The following is a 22,248-nucleotide window of genomic DNA, read 5'->3' on the forward strand; positions in this document are numbered from 1 at the left end:
AAGGCTCAATGCTCTGCAATGCTCCTGGGAGCTGAGGCAGAAAACACACTCCCAATTCACAGGATTCCATAGCTAAAGTAGGGTCGAAATTACATTAATTCTACAGTGTGTAGAATAGTTACTCCCTCGGCCACTCATCCCAGCGGCGAGGCCTGTGAGGCGGAGCTGAAGGGGGAAAGGAAGCCTCCTCCTTCCCTCCTCCTTCCCTCCGAAGTAAAAGTAGGAGCCGCGGAAGAAGGAGCCGCAATGACCCCGAGGCGCGCCTTGGAGCCGCCTGCTTGAGCTCTCTCTCTCTCTCCCTCTGGCCTTAAAGGAAGAGGAAGAGGCGGCTTTCTCTCTCTTGGCTGGAAGCAGCTGGATTGGAGTAGCTCAAAGTTGCCCTGCTGCCCGGGCGGGGCCTCTCTCTGTTAGGAACTGGGCAGGGAGGGTGCCTGCTCTCGCCCGACCTGGCTGTGCTTTGAAGGCGCGCACAGAGAGAGAGAGAGAGAGAGAGAGAGAGAGAGAGAGAGAAACACACTCACTCACTCGCAGGGAGAGGAGGAGACCCACACGCCTCCTTCTCTGGCTCCCTCCCCCTTCTCTCCCTCCTTCTCTGGCTCCGCTCCCTTTCCCGGCCGTCTCCTCCCTCCCTCCTTCCCTCCCCTTCCCTCCTCTTCCCTTCCCCCAGAGGCACCGCTGGAGAAGAGGGCGGACGCCTGTGTGTGTTTTCTTTTCCCCGGGTTGTTGTCCTCTCCTCCTCGGCCCCAGAGAGAGACTGAGAGGGAGAGAGCAGGAATCCGCCTCGGTCTCTGCGCTCGCCTCGGGCGCAGCCATGAGCGGCGGGGAGGTGGTCTGCTCGGGATGGCTCCGCAAGTCGCCTCCGGAGAAGAAGTTGAAGCGCTACGTAAGTGTCTCCAGCCAGCCAGGCAAAAAACAAACAAACAAACCCTCCCCCCCCTTTTCAGGCACCCCCCCCCCCCCATTTTCCCCCTCCTCCCTTCGCCTCCTTCCTGGATCTGTGCGAGTGCCTTTTTCCTCCTCAGCCCTGTCTCTCTCAATCTTTGTCTTCTCACTCTCTTTCCTGGTTTCTCTCCACCCCACTTTCCCTCCGGCAGGGTTTGCTGTGAGTTTTCCGGGCTGTATGGCCACGAAGCATTCTCTCCTGACCTTTCGCAGGCAACTTCAGTGGTTGTGAGGTCTGTTGGAAACTAGGCAAGAGGGGTTTACGTCTCTGTGGAAAGTCCAAGGTGTGAGAAAGGACTCTTGTCTGTTGAATGTAGCAATTGGCCACCTTGATGTTGTTACAGTAGAGTCTCGCTTATCCAACGTAAACGGGCTGGCAGAACGTTGGATAAGCGAATATGTTGGTTAATAAGGAGAGATTAAGGAAAAGCCTATTAAACATCAAATTAGGTTATGATTTTACAAATTAAGCACCAAAACATCATGTTATACAACAAATTTGACAGAAAAAGTAGTTCAATACGCAGTAATGCTATGTAGTTACTGTATTTACGAATTTAGCACCAAAATATTACGATGTATTGAAAACATTGACTACAAAAATGCGTTGGATAATCCAGAACGTTGGATAAGCGAGTGTTGGATAAGTCAGACTCTACTGTATTAGTTCTTAAGCCTGTGGTTAATTGATAGATTTGTATGTTTACTGTACTTATGCTCATTACAGTAGAGTCTCACTTATCCAACATTCGCTTATCCAGCGTTCTGGATTATCCAACGCAGTCTGCCTTTTAGTAGTCAATGTTTTTGTAGTCAGTCTTTTCAATATACAGTAGAGTCTCACTTATCCAAGCTAAACGGGCCAGCAGAAGCTTGGATAAGCAAATATCTTGGATAATAAGGAGGGATTAAGGAAAAGCCTATTAAACATCAAATTAGGTTATGATTTTACAAATTAAGCACAAAAACATCATGTTATACAACAAATTTGACAGAAAAAGTAGTTCAATACACAGTAATGCTATGTTGTAATTACTGTATTTACGAATTTAGCACCAAAATATCATGATATATTGAAAACATTGACTACAAAAATGGCTTGGATAATCCAGAAGCTTGGATAAGCGAGGCTTGGATAAGTGAGACTACTGTATCATGATGTTTTGGTGCTAAATTTGTAAATCAAAATGTAATTTGACGTTTAATAGGCTTTTCCTTAATCCCTCCTTATTATCCAACATATTCGCTTATCCAACATTCTGCCGGCCCGTTTATGTTGGATAAGTGAGACTCTACTGTATTGTATTATGTTTTGTTGTCCTATGGTTTTAAGTTGTTGTATGGTTTCCCTGCTATATTGGAAACGGAGTCCCCTGAGAAGACAGGGTGGTATATAAATAAAGTTATTATAATATTATTATTGATTAGCATTGAATGGCCTTGCAGCTTCAAAGCCTGACTGATTCTATCCTGGGGGGAATCCTTTGTTGGGAGGTGTTAGCTGGCATCATAGCCGGAATTTTTTTTCTGGGGGGAGGGGTGGGTTTGAAACTTTTTTTTAGCAAATCATGAAGAGTAGCTGTATAACGCAAAATAATTTAGAAATCAGGCTCTATCGATATACTTCAGTGGAACCTCAAGACAGATAAACTTCAGTGGACACTCATGAGGATTTGGTTAACCAGTTAAAATTTATGAGTTTTTTTTTTAAACCTGAAAATCTTCGGCGGGGGGGGGGGGGTTGCATTATAATAGGTGGTCTGTGGTTTGCTCTTCTCCACACTCGCATATCGTGGACTCCACTTTGTGGCCCCATTTCTTAAGGTTGGCTCTGCATCTCTCTGTTCGGTGCCTTCCAAGTTGCCCAGTCTTCTGTGTGCCCAGGAAGAAGTCTCTCATTTGGTATCAGCCATGGATTGAGAGTCTGGGTTTTACTGTCCTGATTTTAGAGTTTTAGAAGTTTATAATGGGTGGTTCTTACGTAGACTTGTCCACAGCTGTATGGTATACGGTAGACTCCTGCAGAGGTGAGAGGATCCCTCTTGTCCTTCGTTGAACGTAGCATTTGTTGAATTTTCTTAGTGGGTTGTAGATACTTTGTAGGTTGTGTTTCTTCATTTTCTTCCCAATGCGGTCAGTGGTTCCCTTGATGTATGGTAAGAACACTTTTCCTCTGGGTGGATCTTTGTCTTTACTCTTGTGGCTTGTTTTTGGCTTTGCAGCTCTTCTGATATTTGAGGTGGAGTCTCCATTGGCCTGTAGAGCCCAGATAACATAGGGACCACCAAATGCAGCATTGCCCAAACACGAATCAAGGAACATGAAAGGCACTGCAGACTCACTCAGCTAGAGAAGTCAGCCATAGCAGAGCACTTGATGTACCAACCTGGACACAGCATATTATTTAAGAACACAGAAATGCTGGACCACTCTCACAACTTCCATGTCAGACTACACAGAGAACCATTGAAATCCACAAGCATGTGGACAATTTCAACATAAAGGAGGGAACCACAAAAATGACCAAATCTGGCTACCAGTATTAAAAAAAACCCTCTAAAATCAGGACAGTAAATAAAGAGCAATACTCAGAAGGCAGTGAATTCCAAATATGAATCAATCAGGGCCAGCTAACACCTCCCAACAAAGAATTTTCCCAGGGAGGAAGCAGCCAGGCCTTGAAGCTGCAATTCTAATCAAGGTAGCGAATGGCAACATTGACACATGCTTCCAACATACAAGAGTTCTTTCTCTCACACTGGACTTTCCACAAATATATAAATTCTTCTTCTAGTTTTCAACAAACTTTACCACCTCTGAGGAGGCATGTCATAGATGTGGGCGAAACTCAGGAGGAAATGCTTCTGGAACATGGCCGTACAGACCGGAAAACACACAGCAGCCCAGTGATTCCGGCCATGAAGCCTTTAGCAACACATTACCTCATACAGTTTGAACCCCCTCACTTTTATATCTCTCCTCACTGTGACCCCCTCAAACCTGGGCTTCTGCAGGCCCTTCCAAACAGTCCTATATCCCAGAATATAAAGGCAGAAAATCCCACATTATCTGAGTGTGGACTCAGATAATCCAGTTCAAAGCAGAAATTGTAGGATTTTCTGCCTTAATATTCTGTGATATAGGGCTGTCTGGAAGGGGCCCTAGTCTTTCTCTCCTCTTCCTTTGACTCTCTCCTCTCTCTTCCTCTCTGTCACTTTCCCACTTCCCCCTTTCCTTCTCTCTCCTCTGTCATTTTCCCACTCCGCCTTTTCCTTCTCTCTCTCTTCCTCTTTCACACTCTCTCTCTTCCCCTCTACCTCCTTTTTTCCTTTCTCCTTCTCTCTCTCAATCCCTTTCTCTCTCTTTGGGACGAAGGTGTCTCAGAGCTGCGTCGAGGCTCCCAACAACTTTTGCAAAAAGTGCCAAGTGCGCAGTTCTGCTTTCAGCGACTTCCAAAAGGCCCGGAAGGGACCCAACTTCCCTCTCCTGCCTGTATTGCCCCTTGCAGAGGGAAGGCGGGTGTGTTTTTGAGGGGAGAAGCGTTCTTTTCTGTTCTCCCGGGACGTCTCTGTCTAAACCTCCTTTTTTGTTTTGTTTTGAAAATGAAAACATGTCTCAAAGTCACTCCAGACAGAACTGGGTGGATCATTCCTGAGGACACCAAAGGGCTCTGTAATGGTTGGATTTGCACAAGACTAGTTGCTTTAATATGAAGTTTTCTAACTCTGTGTGTGTGTTTTGTAAGTTGGTCATCCCTGCTGGAATCTAGAAATATGCTTGCTCTTATCCAAGGGTTAAAGTTTATGTGCAAAGAATGTATATGCCGCCCAAAAAAGAGATCTGAGGAGTGTTTTATAGAGATCTGTTGTCCTTGTGGAAGGAACTGCCATGTAGAAAACAGTATGCAAAACTTCACATGGATAGCTATCACATACGACAAATATGTGTGTTTTTTGGTTGAATCCATATGCATATATAGTGACTTCTCAGTGAAGTGTGCATGTGTATAGAGCAGTTCCCAACCTTTTGTTGATGGGGGACCACTTTGACCAGGGACCATTCTCTAACGTTAGTACCAAAAGGGTTATGAATCAGTTTTTGGTCAACTTTAGATTGGGTCCGGTTATTTGGGGTGCTAATTCAGAAAATTGCATTGGATAGTCCATATCAGTTCTAGTTTCTGATACGGAACATATGCCATCTAGTAGTTGCCATCTGCTCGCCCACAGAAAACCATATTTAATAATCTAGAGTTGATCTGGTCTATCCAATGTTTTCTGAATCAGAACCCCAAATAACTCCAGGAATAAGCCTTAAAATGTAGACACCAAGGCCCCCCTGCTTCCAGGCGCCACATGGAACAGCTCCACTCAGGAGAAGGGAGGAGGAGGAGAAGCAACAGTCAGAAGGCTTGTTGTACCTTTTGTGGATAGTCAGCCTCTCACAACCCGACTACCCCATTGCCTTGGCACTATAAGAGGGTTTCGCAAGATCAATCACTCTCGTTGCAGGTGTAGTAACGGTGAGGCCGTGGGCCATATTTTAGTTCTTGGGGACCACTGGTAGTCCATGGACCACAGGTTGGGAACCACTGGTATAGAGTCAGTGTGGTGTAATAGCTTGAATGTTGGATTACAACTCTGGAGACCGGAGTCATTCCCTGTTAGGCCATAGAAACCAAAGAGTGACCTTGAGTCCAAGAAAATCCCATGATAGGGTTGCCGTAGGGTTGCCACAAGTTGGTAATGACTTGAAGACACACAGTAACAACAAAAGTTAAAGCACACTCCCTATGCTTCCGAGGAAACCACCTCTGTGCAAATCTTTGCTGAGAAAACCCAATGATAGATTTGCCATAAGTCAGAAACATTTTCAAGGCACACAACAACATCAGCTTGTGCTTCTTGGCTTCCGATTTTGTGCACATGGGATTTAAATATCAGTCATTTGAATATGCAAACTTCGCTACTGTCATGATATCCACATGTGGGTGAAGAGTGGACTGGATGCTAGAAGTGCAGTTTTGAAGTGCAGTGATTTGAGTTGCTGGGAGATGAATCTTTAATTTCCTAGAAGAAAAGTGCCAATTGTAAATGAGATCTGTACAAGTTAAAAATTTTTTTAGAGAACGTCTGTCCTCAGTCGGAACTCCCAAGTCTTCCACACAAAAAATCTCTTTTGGATACAACTGCCCCACATGAGTGTATATAGGGTATTTTTGTTGTAGATATGAAACAGTCAGAAATTCTTGCCAGTCATTTAGAAACTACCAAAAGATCTTTCAGAAGATACTGACCTACTGTGTACCAGTTCTTTTGAAAATCAGGTGGCTTAGAAAGAAAATATTCCCTTCAGGTGTTTGTGTCTGTGCCTTCAAGTCACCTGTTGACATATAGCAACCCCATACATTGTTTATAAGGTTTCTTTAATGCAAGGAATAGTTAAAATTGGTTTTGCCCGCTCCTTTTTCTGAAATAACAGCCTGAAGCACCTAATATTCACTGGCGATCTCCCATCCAAGTACTAACCCTAATATTCCTCCTTAAATTAATCAATTCACAGAATATCAGGATTGTGCAGTGGTTGGAAAATAAATGCTATCTGACATTGATTCTTACATATACTGGTAATTTTTAATTTATTTAAAATAAAATGTATACCCTGAACTAATCAAACCATTTCAGGGCAGCAGGTATTTCAGCCATCTATATATTGCTTCTGTAAAGACTATACTGTAGATCTGTTTTGTTGTTCTGGCATGTAACTAAGTTGGTACTCTATGCCATTCAAATTTACGGTGGGCCTGAACTCTGGTAATTTCAAGCACAATAATTCATGGAACTACATACCTATTTCTGGTCCTAATGTCTGACTTTTTAAAAAGTTGTCCAAAGAAGAATATTCTTAAAAGAAATAAGGCAGACAACAACATTACATATGCTCTCATTTCCTTTTAGACCTATCAAAAGGATCCAGTTAGTTGGCCTTGACTGATTGCTTGGCAGGGTTTCCTGAATTAGGAACAGTACATTTGTGTCAGAATAGTTGCAACTTTCAAATAGTTTTATGTGAGCAACTATCCTAAACAATTGGCAAGTTTTACCTATATGGGACCTTAACATTTTTCCAGTTGTAACAGTACAGGTTCTTCCTGAGAAACCCGATGTTCTCTGTCTAAGAAAGGAGTAGCTAGCTTCTAACAGGACAAGGACAACCTGGATCTCAAGGGAAGTTACTTTTCTGTTGCTAATGGAGTTGAAATTTTATAACTGTCTTTATTGCCCTTTGTCCCTGGTCCTCACATAGCCAGGAAGGGGAGTAGCCTTTGATCCCTTCAAAACAACCGACTACAACTGTTAGAAAATGTAGGCTTGTAACTCCAACACTGTCCGGTTTTTTCTTCGTTTTAGAATTTTTTTGCTTAGTGATGAAGCTTCAAAGATTTGCATGGTCTTAAACTTTTATTTAAGACAATGCAAGTTTTGTCCCATTGTCATAATCTTCGTAATTTGTGAACTTTTTGATTCAACAATGCTAAGATCCACTGTCGAACAATGTCAAAACAATGCTAGTTTTGAGGGCATGTTGGTTAAGCCTAATAAAGGTATTGTTCAGCTAAATGATTTTAAACTGTTTTAAATTATGAGCATTTTTGCACAATAGCTGATGTAATTGTTTTAGTAACTATTGTATCACCTGTTTTTAGCTGCCTCTTGTTTTAACCTTGAAACAGTTGATACTGTTAAACTTTATAATAGGCATTGACGGTAATGTAGCCTTAACTGACCCTTGTGCTTAAAATGTTGTATAATAAGGTTGCGGTCTGACCTGTAGAAGTATCCAAGGTGTCCAATGTCAATTTAGGACAGCACTTCTAAATAATAATTCTTGGCACAAAATAATTTGGGAGAGACCTGCCAAAACATGGAGAAAATACTACTGCTTGTGTCTAGCTATTCATGTTACTTAAGCATTTTATTAGGAGCCCCTGGTGGCACAATGGGTTAAAGCATTGTTCTGGCAGGACTGCTGACCTGAAGGTTGCCGTTTTGAATCCAACCTGGGGAGAGCGTGGATGAGCTCTCGCTGTCAGCTCCAGCTTCATGCGAGGATATGAGAGAAGCCTCACACAAGGATGGCAAAACATCAAAAATATTTGGGTGTCACCTGGGCAATGTCCTTGCAAATGGCCATGACACACCAGAAGCGACTTGCAGTTTCTCAAGTCATTCCTGGCATGAAAAAAGCATTTTTTGTCTCTTAAGCAGCAATAGCAATGGGTTAAACCCTTGTGCTAGTAGGATTGCTGACCGACAGGTTGGCGGTTCGAATCTGGGGAGACTAGGGTGAGCTCCCTCTGTCAGCTTCAGCTCCCCATGCGGGGACATTAGAGAAGCCTCCCACAAGGATGGTAAAACATCAAAAACATCCCCAGAGCATCATCCTTTCAGACGGCCAATTCTCTCACACCAAAAGTGATTTGTAGTTTCTCAAGTCACTCCTGACACACACACACACACACACACACAAAGCAATGGCCAGTGTGCAGATCTCAAAATGATGATTCAGCACAGTTTCCAGCATAGCTAATGGTGATGGGGATTGAAGCCCAATAACATCTGGAGTATTATTATTAAAAGTGGGGTATAAATAAACATAATTATTATGGAAGGCTGTTTCCTATGCTTGATCTCAAGTTGTTTTTTTTAATCCAGTAGAGAAACTGCTTCCATTGGAGGAAGGAAACATGTGGGCCCATCTGCTGAATCTTTTTGAAGCATGTTAAATATTTGTCTTTGTTCACGCTGCTTTCCTCCCATCCACTAGCAAGTCTGTTTCAGTGTTTTATTTGAAATATGTATAAAATACACAAATCAGTTAAATACTTATTATAGGTAGAAAATTGTGTGTTTGCCTATTATGTCATTTCTGCATGTATTGACCTATAAACTTGTCCCAAAATTCATCCTCATACTCTGCAAATTTTAAAACAGTCTATATATATGTGTGTGTGTGTGTGTGTGTGTGTGTGTATATTCACATATGCATTTCATAAATTATCTGTTTAACTGAGTCATTTAAAAGTTATTTTCCCTGACCATATGCATATGGGTTTTGGGCCAACACTGAGGGTGCATCTACTGTAGAATTAATGCAGTTTGACACCACTTTTAACTGCCATGGCTCAATGCTATAGATTCCTGGGGTTTGTAGTTTGCTGAGGCTCCAGCACTCTTTGGCAGAAGACAAAAGATCTCACAAAACAATAATTCCCATAATTCCATATCATTGAGCAATGTCAAACTGCATTAATTCTACAGTGTAGATGCACTTGGGGAAATGCAAAAGTTTGTGATGCTTTGGCCTATATATTAGCTTTGGAGGTACTCATCTGGTTGGATTGAATGTGCCATTACTGAATTGCTTAGGCATCTTTAATTATCACATGTAAAGCTTATATTTCTTGGTTCTGCATTCTTCTGTCAGAAAGGAATAGCAAATTAGTAGATTATGTGGAGATTGGTGCAGGAAGTTAATAAAACCTACATGTGACTAGAAGAAGAGGCCTACTGGATTAGATTAGTGGCTGCTATTGTACAGCTTTCTTTTACACAATGCCCAGCTGTTTGCCCAAATAAAGTCTGCCAGGAAAGTATGAATTCAGCAGCATCTTTCTGCATATGGCACCCAGCAGCAGATCCAGAGAGGCAGACCACCTAAGGTACTAGTAGAAATACACATCCATCTCCACTAGTAGCTATGAATAGCCCTGTCTTTCATAAATTTGTTCAGCCCCCCTTTGAAGCTGCTGAAGTTGGCAGACATAACCCCTTCTGTGGCAATGCATTTTACAGTTTTAACTATGCACTGTGTGAAGAAGTACTGTGTCAGTCAACCCTGTATATGTTGAACACAGTGTTTGCAGCCAAAAGTATAGATTTTGATATGACCTATGGATAAGTTGAGGGTCATTAGGCGGAGAAGGGAAAGCAGTCTTGTTAACCCTGGAGTAGAATCATAGAATCATAGAATAGTAGAGTTGGAAGAGACCACATGGGCCATCTAGTCCAACCCCCCGCTAAGAAGCAGGAAATCGCATTCAAAGCACCCCCGACAGATGGCCATCCAGCCTCTGCTTAAAAACTTTCAAGGAAGGAGCCTCCACCACAGTCCGGGGAGAGAGTTCCACTGCCGAACAGCCCTCACAGTGAGGAAGTTCTTCCTGATGTTCAGGTGGAATCTCCTTTCCTGTAGTTTGAAGCCATTGTTCCGTGTCCTAGTCTGCAGGGCAGCAGAAAATAAGCTTGCTCCCTCCTGCCTATGACTTCCCCTCACGTATTTGTACATAGCTATCATGTCTCCTCTCAGCCTTCTCTTCTGCAGGCTAAACATGCCCAGCTCTTTAAGCCGCTCCTCATAGGGCTTGTTCTCCAGACCCTTAATCATTTTAGTCGCCCTCCTCTGGACGCTTTCCAGCTTGTCAACATCTCCCTTCATCTGCGGTGCCCAAAATTGGACACAGTATTCCAGGTGTGGTCTGACCAAGGCAGAATAGAGGGGGAGCATGACTTCCCTGGATCTAGACGCTATTCCTCTATTGATGCAGGCCAAAATCCCATTGGCTTTTTTAGCTGCCGCGTCACATTGTAGGCTGTCATTTTCCCACCAAGAATGTCAAAAAGACCAGAAGCAGCACCGCAGAGGAGACAGTACAGGGGGTTGGTGCTTATTTACGTTCTCCCAGGACAGATGTAAGCTAACAAAGAAGGGGAAGGTTTCTTTTAAATTGAGGTATCATACTTGCACTTATCCATGGATAGGTCGACCCAGGTTTTAAAAGTTGATTTTAGACTTGTACACTATAGAGCAGTGGTTCCCAACCTTTTTTTGACCAGGGCCCACTCTCCAACATTAGTAGCAGAAGGGTTACAAATCAGTTTTTGGTCAACTTTAAATTTGGTTTGGTTATTTGGGATTCTCATTCAGAAAATTGCACTGGATAGACCACATCGGCTCTAGTTTCTGATACAGAACATATGCCATCCAGTAGTCACCATCTGCTTGCCCACAGAAAACCATGTTTAATCATCTAGAGCTGATGTGGTCTATCCAATGCAATGGTCAGCTCTGTGTAAAGGAGTGGGAATAAAAATAAAAATTAATAAAATAAATAAGGAGGAAGGAAGTTGTCAGACCAGAATTTCGTTCTTTTGACCCACTGCTGGGCCATGGCCCACAGTTTGAGAACTACTGTTATAGAGGGTACTTCCCTGAACCCTGGGAGAATCGGGACAGATGAAATGAAGTACGGTACTCCTTCCCAGGTGACCCCTGGTTCTAGGATTAAGTACAAGGGAAAAAAAGCTTGGGTATCTAATTCCTCTGCATAGTTTTACATAACTTGATCATATCACCCCTGTTTGCCTCTTTTATAAGATGAACAGCCATCTTACAATTCAGTTCGTCTTACAATGTAACATTTATGCCCAACTCTTTGATCTCACATCCATCACATCTGCCCTTACCTCTAGGCCTTTTGACAGTCCTTTCTCACTTTCCCCAGTTCTTCTATGACCTTTTTTAGCCTTTACATATTATTCTAATTCTGGTTGTAGAGCAGATTTCTTTAAAGGCAGCACATCATGTTGTTGTTGAAGCTGTTGCTGTTGTTGTTTTGTGCCTTTCGGACAACTTTGAGTCATGGCAACCCTGCCAGAGGGTTTTCTTGGCAAGATTTGTTTAGAAGAGATTTGCCATTGCCCCCCTCTTAAGCAGATAGATAAACTGGTCCACCATGACCCACTGGTTTCCATACAGAGTAAGCATTTGAGACCTGATTGTCCTGAGCGCAAGATCAATATGCAAAGCACTATGCCACATAGACTCTAATATAATATCAACAGGTTTATTTTTATTCCCTTTTTAATTATCCCTAGAGAAAGATTCAATTGGATGAGGAGGGTGGTCTTGTGCTCCTCTTTTTATAGAAAAAGATCAAGGGCTTGCTGAATTCACCAACCGGAATTTGCTGGTGTAATAAAATGGGATAATTATCAGCTTTTTATGTGTATATTTTACCAAAAATTAGTTCTCTTTTTTCTTTTATCTGTTTACAGAAACATTTTTGCTGAGAAATAGACTAGCACAGGTTCTTAGAGTTTTCCTGGCAGAGATTTGTCTGTTTGTTTCACTGTGGGATAAAAGCAATTATGTCATGTTTTCTGGGGTTCCTTATCTCTGCTTTTTATTGGGCAGAAACAATCTCAGGCAGGGAGTGTGAAAATTAATTCCCCAAGCGACCTTCCTTGTGCTTGATGAATATTACTTGTGTTTTAGGATTGGTTCTAAGCAGAGTTTGGAAAAGTTAGTTGAATTTTGGCAGGGCTTCCTTGGATAACAGTCCAAAGAAGTAAAGTTTCCACCCTTTGGAAATGCTGGCTGGAAGATCTTGCCATCAAACTTATTATATAGTTGACCCTCCAGATTTGTGACTTTGACTTTTGCGAATTTGATTATTCAAGGATTTGATTAAAATCTTCAATCTGGGAATCTTTAGATCCTCAAGTATGACTCTGTGGAAAATGTCTTCTGGAGTCATGCAGAAGAACCTAGAGATTTTAGTGGAAGTTGACCATAGAGTTTATTTATTTCATACATTTATATCCCATCCTTCTCACCCCCGAGGGGGGACTCAGGGTGGCTTCACAACTGGCAACCATTAGATGCCAAACAGTACACATATAATTATAATAACAATTACATTTAAAGAAATAGTTAAAACATAAATGATAAAACATCCATTTAAAAATACAAAATTCCAAAGTCATAATCCAGGGCTGTCCATTGTCAGTCACAGAGTTGTGATAAGATAACAAGAACTTTCTAGAGCAATGTTGTCTCAGGTTTTAAAAAATGCAGTTTTATACTTTCATGGAGGTCCAGTGCCCCTAACTTCAGTGAATGTGGAGGGCTGACTGACACCATGCTTTTATTGTCCCACCATCCTTATAGTAAAATCACCTCACCATTGAAACTTTTTTCATTTTCTTTCCAGTTATCCCTTTAATGTTGTTGTATGGATCACTGCTTTCTTTAGCTCATATGTATTGTTTTTCTGGCCCTCGGGTGACCTACTTTAAGACCCAGAGTTGCAGAGGAGAGTGAGTTGAATTTCGTATAAGTATTGTTGTGTTTGTATTTAACCTGAACCAGCATCTCTGCCTGTCCTACTTTTGAAGAGACACCTGCTTGAAGAATTCATATGGCATGTTGCTGTAGCTTCTCTTGAGTCAATTTTGCTCAAGGAAACAAGATGCCATATGTATCTCCAAATTTTGAATTCTCCAGATTCATTCACAAGGGTCTTTGGGATTCATCTGTTGCATTGCTTATCTTCTTGCCCTCAGGTGACTGACTTTAATTTATCTGGAATGGCTGGTGTGAATAATATCCTCTTGGTGGAATAAACATATGTGTTGCTTAGTCTTCTTTTATGTAAAATTAAAAGGATAGACCATTGTACATCAATATGAAGACTTCTTATGGAAGTACACTTTGTGATCCTTTTCTGCATGCCCTGTACTGTCAGGACAAAGAGATCTGAGTGTTGTTTTGTGGATGCTGGGTTTTCTGTGATTGCCATCTTACTTTGTATTTGAAAGCCAGTATCAGCCACAAAAGGGATTGGCCAAACACATAATCACTGCTGAACAGCTTCCAGCAAAACAGGCATAGCATTTTGGATGCTGCATACGCCTCTTTCATTGTTTTCTACTTTCCCTCATAGCTATGTTTCAGCTATAAAAACGATTTGGGGATTTTAGTATTTACAGAAAGGTGCTTCCTTTTTTGCTATTTTGGTCAATTTTTTTTGTCTTTGTCAGAGTTAGTGCTCCTTTCAACTTTTCTCAATTACTCAATACCTTTGCCTTTCCTCCATGAAAGTTTCTGGTTTATTATAGCTTGTTCAGCTCTCCTCAATAACTGGCATCCTTTTGAAATCTTCCATGATTTTCCTTATTGGGGATATATTTGCTGTCTGGGCTTCTAGTCTCATTTTTAAATAGTGTCATTGAGTCTTGGCAGGATTTGACCCTGTTGACACTGTCTGCTGAAACTAGTTCCTTTATTTATTTATTTTTTATGTATTTAGATATTTCTCCTTTCGGCTTTCAAGGCAATTTTCCATTTACGTATGTACTACATTTGATAGCATTGTGAAACAGATCAGACCTTTGTGGTGCCTTGAAGTTGTGACTTTTTCTGGCAATATGATACTCATTCTCTAGTAAATATAAATATAGGTACATTTACTTTTAAAAATTCTTACTTGATTTTAGTTGGGGAGTAGGAATATGTTTTCCGCCTGCTAATTCTGGAGAATTTTTCATTCTTCTAGAGTTGAGTAGTTTATTGGATCTTTTTTATCAATGGCTATGAAAAAAATCGTCAGTCCAAACTGAATGGCTCTCAGCTCTTCTCCAAAAGTCATTTAAAGTTACTGCACAACATCTTAGATGTTAAGCATTAATAATTAGTAGTCTGGTCAGGATAAGACTTGTCCAAAATGTCCCCCTGATAAATTAAAACCCCTTCCCAAATACTGTTACCCATGCTTTGATATCTTGTATTTCTGCTTATTAGCTGATGCCTCTGTGGGATGGGTAGTATTTCTGAAAAGTCTGCCTTCAAGATATGGACTTCAATATCCAAGCCAGCATTGTTTTTACATTCCTGAGCAGAAGTTCCCAATGTTCCTGATGCCATCATGTAAGACAATACTTCACACTCCCCCCGTTATGCAGTTGAAACCAAGGATGAGCAGAAGGTTATTGGTGAATCTTAGAGTGACTTGTTGTATACTGGCAAAAATTCTGATATCCAGGTATTTCAACTACAGCAGCAACAAGAGAGAGTCCTTCTCTCACTTTGTATTATATTACAAGGATAATTAGCTCCATTTTTCAGTTACTAAAATCAAGTTCTTTGACTTTTCAATAAAGTAGATTCTGCTAGCCTGAGGTCTGCTGACTTGCAAGTCTAAAGCATGCTGGAAAAGGTTTCCCTTTGTTGTAGAACAATGTTGACATTCTTTGCTCATCTATAAGTTCCTAGTGATTAAATGCTATACTACAGGGATAGTTAGTGGGCAGCTTAGTGCCCTCTGGATGTTTTGGAACTCATTTCCCATAATTCATATCATTTATCATTTTGTTTAGGGCGTATGGGGTCCAAAAACAGCTGGAGATACTAGCATTCCTTTCTCCATATTAAGGAGACCAAGCACACTTCTACCTCTCATGAAAGATTTTTTGTGTGTATCAGGAGCGACTTGAGAAACTGCAAGTCGTTTCTGGTTGGCCATCTGCAAGGACGTTGCCCAGGGGATGCCCGGATGTTTTTGGTGTTTTTGCCATCCTTGTGGAAGACCTATCTCATGACTCCGCATGGAGCTGGAGCTGATAGAAGGAGCGCTCCTGCGCTCTCCCCGGGTTGGATTCGAACTGGCAATCTTCAGGTCAGCAACCCAATCTTCAAGTCATCAGTCCTGCTGGCACAAGGGTTTAATCCACTGCACCACCGGGGGCTCCATGAAAAAGATGATTAGTTAATAACCCAATAGATTAAGCATTTTTATTTTTTTCAGTGTGCACTGAAACCATAATATTTTGTAACACAGAAGCCCTATTGGCAGACGTATTCTCTGTCATGTCCATTGAGATCTTCTCTGCATACCTTCTTGCTTCTCTGGAAGGGAGTAAGTACGTCCCCTAGAGGCATGAACCTCTATGATTAGAACACAATGCTGCTTCTGCTTGTGTGAAGCACAAGACAACATCCACATCCCTACTAGCCTTCTAATTTCTATACTGGGTTTGTTTGCTTTCTGTGTCTTTAAAAGGTGTTTAAGATTGTAACTGTTTATTTTTCTGCTCTCTGTAGTGGAGCCATTTTTCTCTGCCTTTCTTTTTTTGTTTCTAAGGAAATGGTGGCTACTAACAGCTGGCTCCCTTTTTGAAAGGCATCAAGTGGCTCAAGACATCTTACCTGGAAATGGGTTGGAAGGAGGGAGAAGGCACTGACCTCACATCACAGATTCCTCATGACTCATTTGTCTCTTAGTCACATACAGGTTAAATATCCCTTAGCCAAAACATTTGGGACCAGGAAGATTTTGGATTTTTTTTGAGATTGTGGAATACAGCGTTCCCTCACTTATTGCTGGGGTTAAGTTCCAGGACCACCTGCAGTAAGTGAAAATCCGCAAAGTAGGGATGCTATATATTTATACATTATTTTAGTAGTTATACACTATTTTAAGTCTTTATCAACCAATCGTGTGTTGATAAATAGCTTCCTTCTCATCCCGTTGCCGCTTGGGTTCTTTTCTCTCCCTTCGGCTTCTCCTTCCTCCTTCCTTAGGCTGTAAATTGTAATTATTTTATGATTTATAATAGTTTTTTAGAGTTTATTGAAAAACCATGAAACAGCAAGTCTACAAAAGTGAACCACGAAGTAGTGAGGGAGCAATGTACCTGTATTTTCATATATAGGCAGTCCCTGAGTTACAAACATCGGACTTACAAATGACTCATAGTTAAGAATGGGGCTGAGACAATAGGAAGTGAGAAAAATCTGCCCCTTGGAAGGGGAATTCACTTCAGAAAGAGTTATCATGGGAGAATGAGGTCTCTACTGAAGCTTTATTACCAACCCTTGTTTCCATAATAAGCCAAAATTTTCAAAATCCAATTGTCACAGGGAAAAAGTGAGGTGAAACAGGGGCACAGACAGCAGAACAAACATCACGGGTGTTAACCCTTCCCTGTGCTTTCCAAAGTGATACACACACACACACACACACACATTTTAAGTGTTACTCCAGCCTATAGAGAGAGAGAGAGAGAGAGAGAGAGAGAGAGAGAGAGAGAGAGAGAGAGAGAGAAGGGGAGACTGCCTGTACATATGTACATACATAATGTGATATCTTACAGATATTACCCAAATCTAAACACAAACCTCGCTTGTTTCATATACATCTTCACACCTTATACACATAGACCAAACATAATTCTATATGCAACATTTTAAATAATTTTATGTATCAAAGTTTGTATGCATTAAACCTTCAGAAAACAAAGGTGTCACTATCTTGACCGCCCATATGGACAATTTTGGATTTTGGAGTATTTTGGATTTTGGAATTCCTCATAAGGGATGCTTTACCTTTGCTACTTGTGGCTGCATATCTGTAGCTATTTCCTTCCCTTTCTGTTGCAACCAAGTAGGGAAAGAGGGCCTAATTTCAAAATAGGGCATGTGGCTGACTTGCACCCCAAGGCTATTCAGTACAGCAAACTATGCTCTACCTCAAATATTTGTGAGCATGAAGATAACAGAAGATGATTTACAGTTCTCAAGGAACATCTGACCCCATGAAGGTTTGCTTCATTTACCCTTTTTCAAAAATCCCAAGGCCAAAATTTGTTCTGCTGCCTGACTAAATCAGTCTTTAGCTGTTTTTGCACTAAAGTGGTAAATGTGTTTCCCCCCCTTTTAATCTTAGCTTAGTCTAACAGATGTAGTATGTGCCTTCAAGTTACCTATTGACTTATGGTGACCCCATGAATTTCATAGACAAGGAACACTCAGAGTTGGTTGTGCCATTGTCTCCCTCTGAATATAGCCTACAGCAGTGGTTCTCAACCTGTGTGTCCCCAGATGTTTTGGCCTTCAACTCCCAGAAATCCTGACAGCTGATAAACTGGCTGGGATTTCTTGGAGTTGTAGGCTAAAACACCTGGGGACCCACGGGTTGAGAACTACTGTCCTACAGGACCTGGTATAACCTGGTGCTGTATTTAATCAGGCTTACTTGATAGAGAGCCTAGAAGCTGACTAAGTCACCAGAGCAGGGATATTGAACCTCTGGCCTTGGTAGCACCCCGTTCTTGCACCTCCTATGTGAAGTTAGCCTTTAGAAAGTAGGTGAAGTGGAAAATTTTCCATGGAAGGTGTTTTTAGAAGGAAGCATTTTCTGGGTGGGAAAAGGTGCTGTACCTTTCTGAGGATAATGTTGCTTAATAGTAATAATTAATGGATGACGACTGTGAATATAATAGTAAGACTGACAGGGTCAAAGCTGTAATCCGTGTTTTCAAGATGTTTGTCTTTAGCAAAAATGTGAGAGAATGATTACATGTTGGTTTGTAAACAAGTGGGAATGTGACAAATATGTACTTTTTGAACAGTTCTTTTGAAATGATTGCCTGAAATGGGACTAAAAAGTAGTGACAGGCAAACTGAAGGACTTTCAACAGTAATTCAGTGGAAGAGATTTGAATTGTGTTGAAATAGATGATCGACTGGCAAGATGTTACGTTACCATCCACAAGCATGCTAAAAGTTTTATGTGTTTTTTCTTTCCCTCCTGAAATTCAAACAATTTAAGGGAAGTAAGTGCTATTGTATTTAATTTGATCAAAAGTATAGTCAACCTTGTATTTAAATAGTACATATAAAGGTATCATAGACTTTAAATTAATATCTATTTCCTCCTTGTCTACAGTCTTATAGGTTCCCCTATGTACATTTTTAGATTAATTTTACATTGAGATGTTGGATCATTGGTTGCCATTCATTAAAAAGTTCTCCTCTTAAGAAAACAGTTATTTTATCCATTATCAGAAAATTGGTAATGTATTTTTCCCATTCTTCTAAAGGAGGTATCTCTGAGGTTTTCCAATATCTAGCATATACTATTTGAGCTGCCACTGTCATATAAAACAAAAATTTTCCAATATTCCTTTCTAGTTCTTCATCAGGCATGTTCAAAAGGTACATTTGTGGTATCATTTTGAAATTTGTGTTTAACTATTTAAATAGAACACTGTGACACCTTAAAAAAAATATATAATCAGAGAAATGATTACGGAATGCTAATATCTGGAAAGTATTGCACTGCATGCAACATACACTTACAAATGTATGTCTATTTGAATAAATAAAAAAGGAAGAAAAGTACAGTCAACCATTCATATTTGTGGGATTCACTTTTTCTGTAATGCCTATCATCTTTATTGACCATAGTTGCAGCTCAGGAGTACTGGCAGTTGCAGCTTGAACAGATTGCTAGAATATATGCCTTGCTGCTGCAACAACAGAACTAGACCATCATCTCTTAATGGTTTATGCTCTTTGTTTTATTTTAAGTTAACCTTCCACAATTTGGTGCCTTACAGCTGTTTTACTCTGCATCACATTGCTAGGAATATATTTAAGCACATCCAGAAAGCACAGTTTAAATAATAAACAGAATGTGCATAGCTGCTTACGGAATAGATGTCTTCCACTTGTTTCCTTTCCTTTTCTTGCCAATCTATTGGGATACTTTTGTGGTTATATAGCACAAAGGGGATGGGGGGGGGGGGGGCTTCTGAAGATTTGGCCATAATCTTATTCTGAAATCTTATCTCCTTAACCACTGAAGATGTACCAGAATTATATTTTGTTGTTGTTGTGGACATGAGAACTTCTCTGTCCAGAAGTGATACACCCATTTAAATGGGGCTTAAACTTCTCGGTGAGCTCCATTATGAGTTGGACTGCGGAGAGACAAACCTTGTTCAGTGACCAGAGTGCCAGACCAATATTTGGAAAACATGCTTAGCTTTGTAACACCATGATTGACCATGATTACTGTATTCTCTTTGTAAAACACCCCATAGCCCTGCCAGCCTCACAGGATTTTTGTGAGTCTAAAATGGGGTCAGAGCACCATGTTTCATGTCTTGACCTCCTTGGAGGAAAGAAAAGCTATAGATATAATTTTTAAAAACCCTACCTTTCATTGTGGGAGACCACAGGATTCCAATGTTTAATTTTAAAAAAGAAATCCTTATAAATTTATGATGAAATTTCCAAACCGTACAGTCAATATAGCTAATAATGCCTAATCCTTTTTAAAAATTCAAATAAAATTAAGCCAAAATAAGGATCAAATTGAATAGCAGAAGATCAGAATGTGGGCAGTGTCAATAATAAGAGGAATTAAACATCAGACAATATGAAAAATGAAAATATTTTTCAATGAATAAAAAAGCTCACTGTTCACTGAAATCTCAGGCAAACATAAAAGTCTTCACTTGCTACCTGAACAAAGAAAGTCCCACATAGAACCTTCTGGGATTGGTGATTCCTTCAAGCAGAGTTTTGCAAAAGTCCGTATTTTGATGGTTAGCACCTGTCATATATATGGAAGCAGGAATGCTCTGGGAAAGGACCTCTGGTAACTGTTCTAATGCCTGCACAGATTTTTTAAAGTGAAAAGATAGCCTACTCCCATCATATGAAAATAATTATGGGCTGGCATGATGCTAGTTTTGGATTTTCTGTTTGCTTTCTTGGCTCTTCAGTTGTTCTGGGTGTTGTCTGCCCGGGATTGTTCTAGTCCAGCATGTGTATACATGGAGGCAGAGTGTATTGTGAATTTAGGTCAGGTTATTTTGAATAATCATGTTTGTCTGGATTCATGTGATCTGATCTCTACCCTTTTCTAAACATAGGAGTAATTTTTGATGACAGGTTTTTGTAACAGGATTACTTGTCCCATACCACTGATATTTGAGAGCCACACCTCCCTCCCTGCCTTCCCTGGCTGCATGCAGTTCATTGGAAAGAAGCTTTGCCCTTGGGATAGACCTGTTTAGATTACAAATGGAGAGGGGGAATCTGGAGACAAGAACATGTTTTTCTTTTTATAGCACCCTACCGGCTCTACTGTGTAAATATTTTAATAGGCTGCGGTAGATCTGACATTTTAATTTGCATGAAACTGATCCTTGTTTGCTGAGAGGACAGATTCCATAACATGGGAACTGTGGTGCTCTTGTGGATTACTAGCTTTCTAAAGCACTTCCCATTTGTTTTGATACAATGAATACTGAAGATCGTGCTCAATCTATATGTTCTTTGCACCACAAAATATTGCTGCTTTGCACTGTTCCCAAATTCTTAGGGTGTTTTCACCTCTCAATTCCTGAACCATGGTAGCAGTGGGAGTGGAGTGGCCATCTAGTTGTGCCAAACCCAGTTTACCCGCTTTGAAAAATCTCCCTTCTGAATGGTCTCTTTTATGTAGTTTAAAGCCAAGGTAATGGACATAGAGCTCAGGAGAGGTCCTAGCCATCACCGAGTATCTTTGCCGATGTTAGCAAAGGCACCACTGTGACCCAGGGAAAGGAGGGGAGAAAGGATCACCCCTCTTCTTTCCCCCTTATTTCTCCAAGCTGTGCAGATGACATTGGCAAAAGTGGCTTGGCGATGACTAGGAGCTCTATTTCACTATCCTGTTTTCCCTGTGCCACAGGGAAATGGCAGCATTAGCCCATGTGAACAACTAGGTTGGTATGAATTAGAACCAGCACAGCTGTTTACACCAACCTCCCATGTGTGGAGCATCCCTCAGCTTCTGCTAACACATGGTAAAGGGGTGCAAATCCCTGAATCCCTGTCATGTTAAGTGACATCTGGCCTGATTCAGGGTATATGGCCATGAAATCTTTAAGTGATTTCTCTATTCCAAAATGAAGGCAAAGCTTTCTGCTGGATTTAGTTGGACCCTAATTAACAGGTTTAAGTGAAATATTTTATGTGACCAGTCAGTTCTGTTTTACTGATTTACACTGCATAAGTATGTATTTGAATGGAAATATGCAGTTACGTGTCGGCTTTTAAGGTATGTTTAAATTGGTTGGTAAATAGTGGTTATTCCATGATGATTAAAAGGTTTGATGTTTGGCAACTCCAGTAAAATGTCTTCCTTCTTCATAACATTGCATATTTTCATGCTAAATGAGGTATAATTCTGCTTTTAAAGATGCGCCCAAATATTGTGCTCGGGTGTATTTATAATATTGCTTATATTGTGTTGTGAATACTAGCTTGCAAAAGTGATAAGGAATAGGCACCCTTAAACAGATGTTAAATGCAGTCCTTTTAAAAAGATGTACAGCTCCCTAAATGGCAAAATGTGGCTTTTGAAGGATTCCTGTACATGGACCAGTTTTCTACTCTCATCATTGAAATATTTATTATACATATTTGTATACATGTATTGTATAATGAATCTCTTGTAAGATACATGAGGGGGAACAAAGTGGCACTCTTTGGAGGTTATTTGTTGGGATGTTGTATGTTCAAAGCCCTGGGTTCTTGTTGATGTTTCACTTATTTTTTAAAGTCAGTGTTCAGTTTTCAGTCATTCACTTGCTTGTGTGAAGTCACCTCTGTATAAAGAACTGATTT

General features: G+C 40.7%; 1 protein-coding gene across 4 annotated transcripts in view; it reads left to right on the top strand.

The window, feature by feature from the left end:
• The first annotated feature begins 332 nt into the window (after positions 1–332).
• Positions 333–22,248, top strand: part of gab1 (GRB2 associated binding protein 1) — a 107,278-nt gene continuing 85,362 nt past the window's right edge. For 2 of the 4 annotated variants that reach the window (XM_008111857.3, XM_003221662.4), the window contains exon 1: positions 679–883. In XM_008111857.3, coding sequence (XP_008110064.1) covers positions 812–883 — 72 coding nt within the window. In that variant the 5' untranslated portion in view covers positions 679–811. Of the gene's footprint in view, positions 884–22,248 lie in introns of all 4 variants that reach the window. The other 2 variants (XM_008111856.3, XM_008111859.3) reach the window with 2 other exon arrangements.

Source organism: Anolis carolinensis, chromosome 5 (assembly GCF_035594765.1).
Source record: "Anolis carolinensis isolate JA03-04 chromosome 5, rAnoCar3.1.pri, whole genome shotgun sequence".
Taxonomy (NCBI): Eukaryota; Metazoa; Chordata; class Lepidosauria; order Squamata; family Dactyloidae; genus Anolis; species Anolis carolinensis.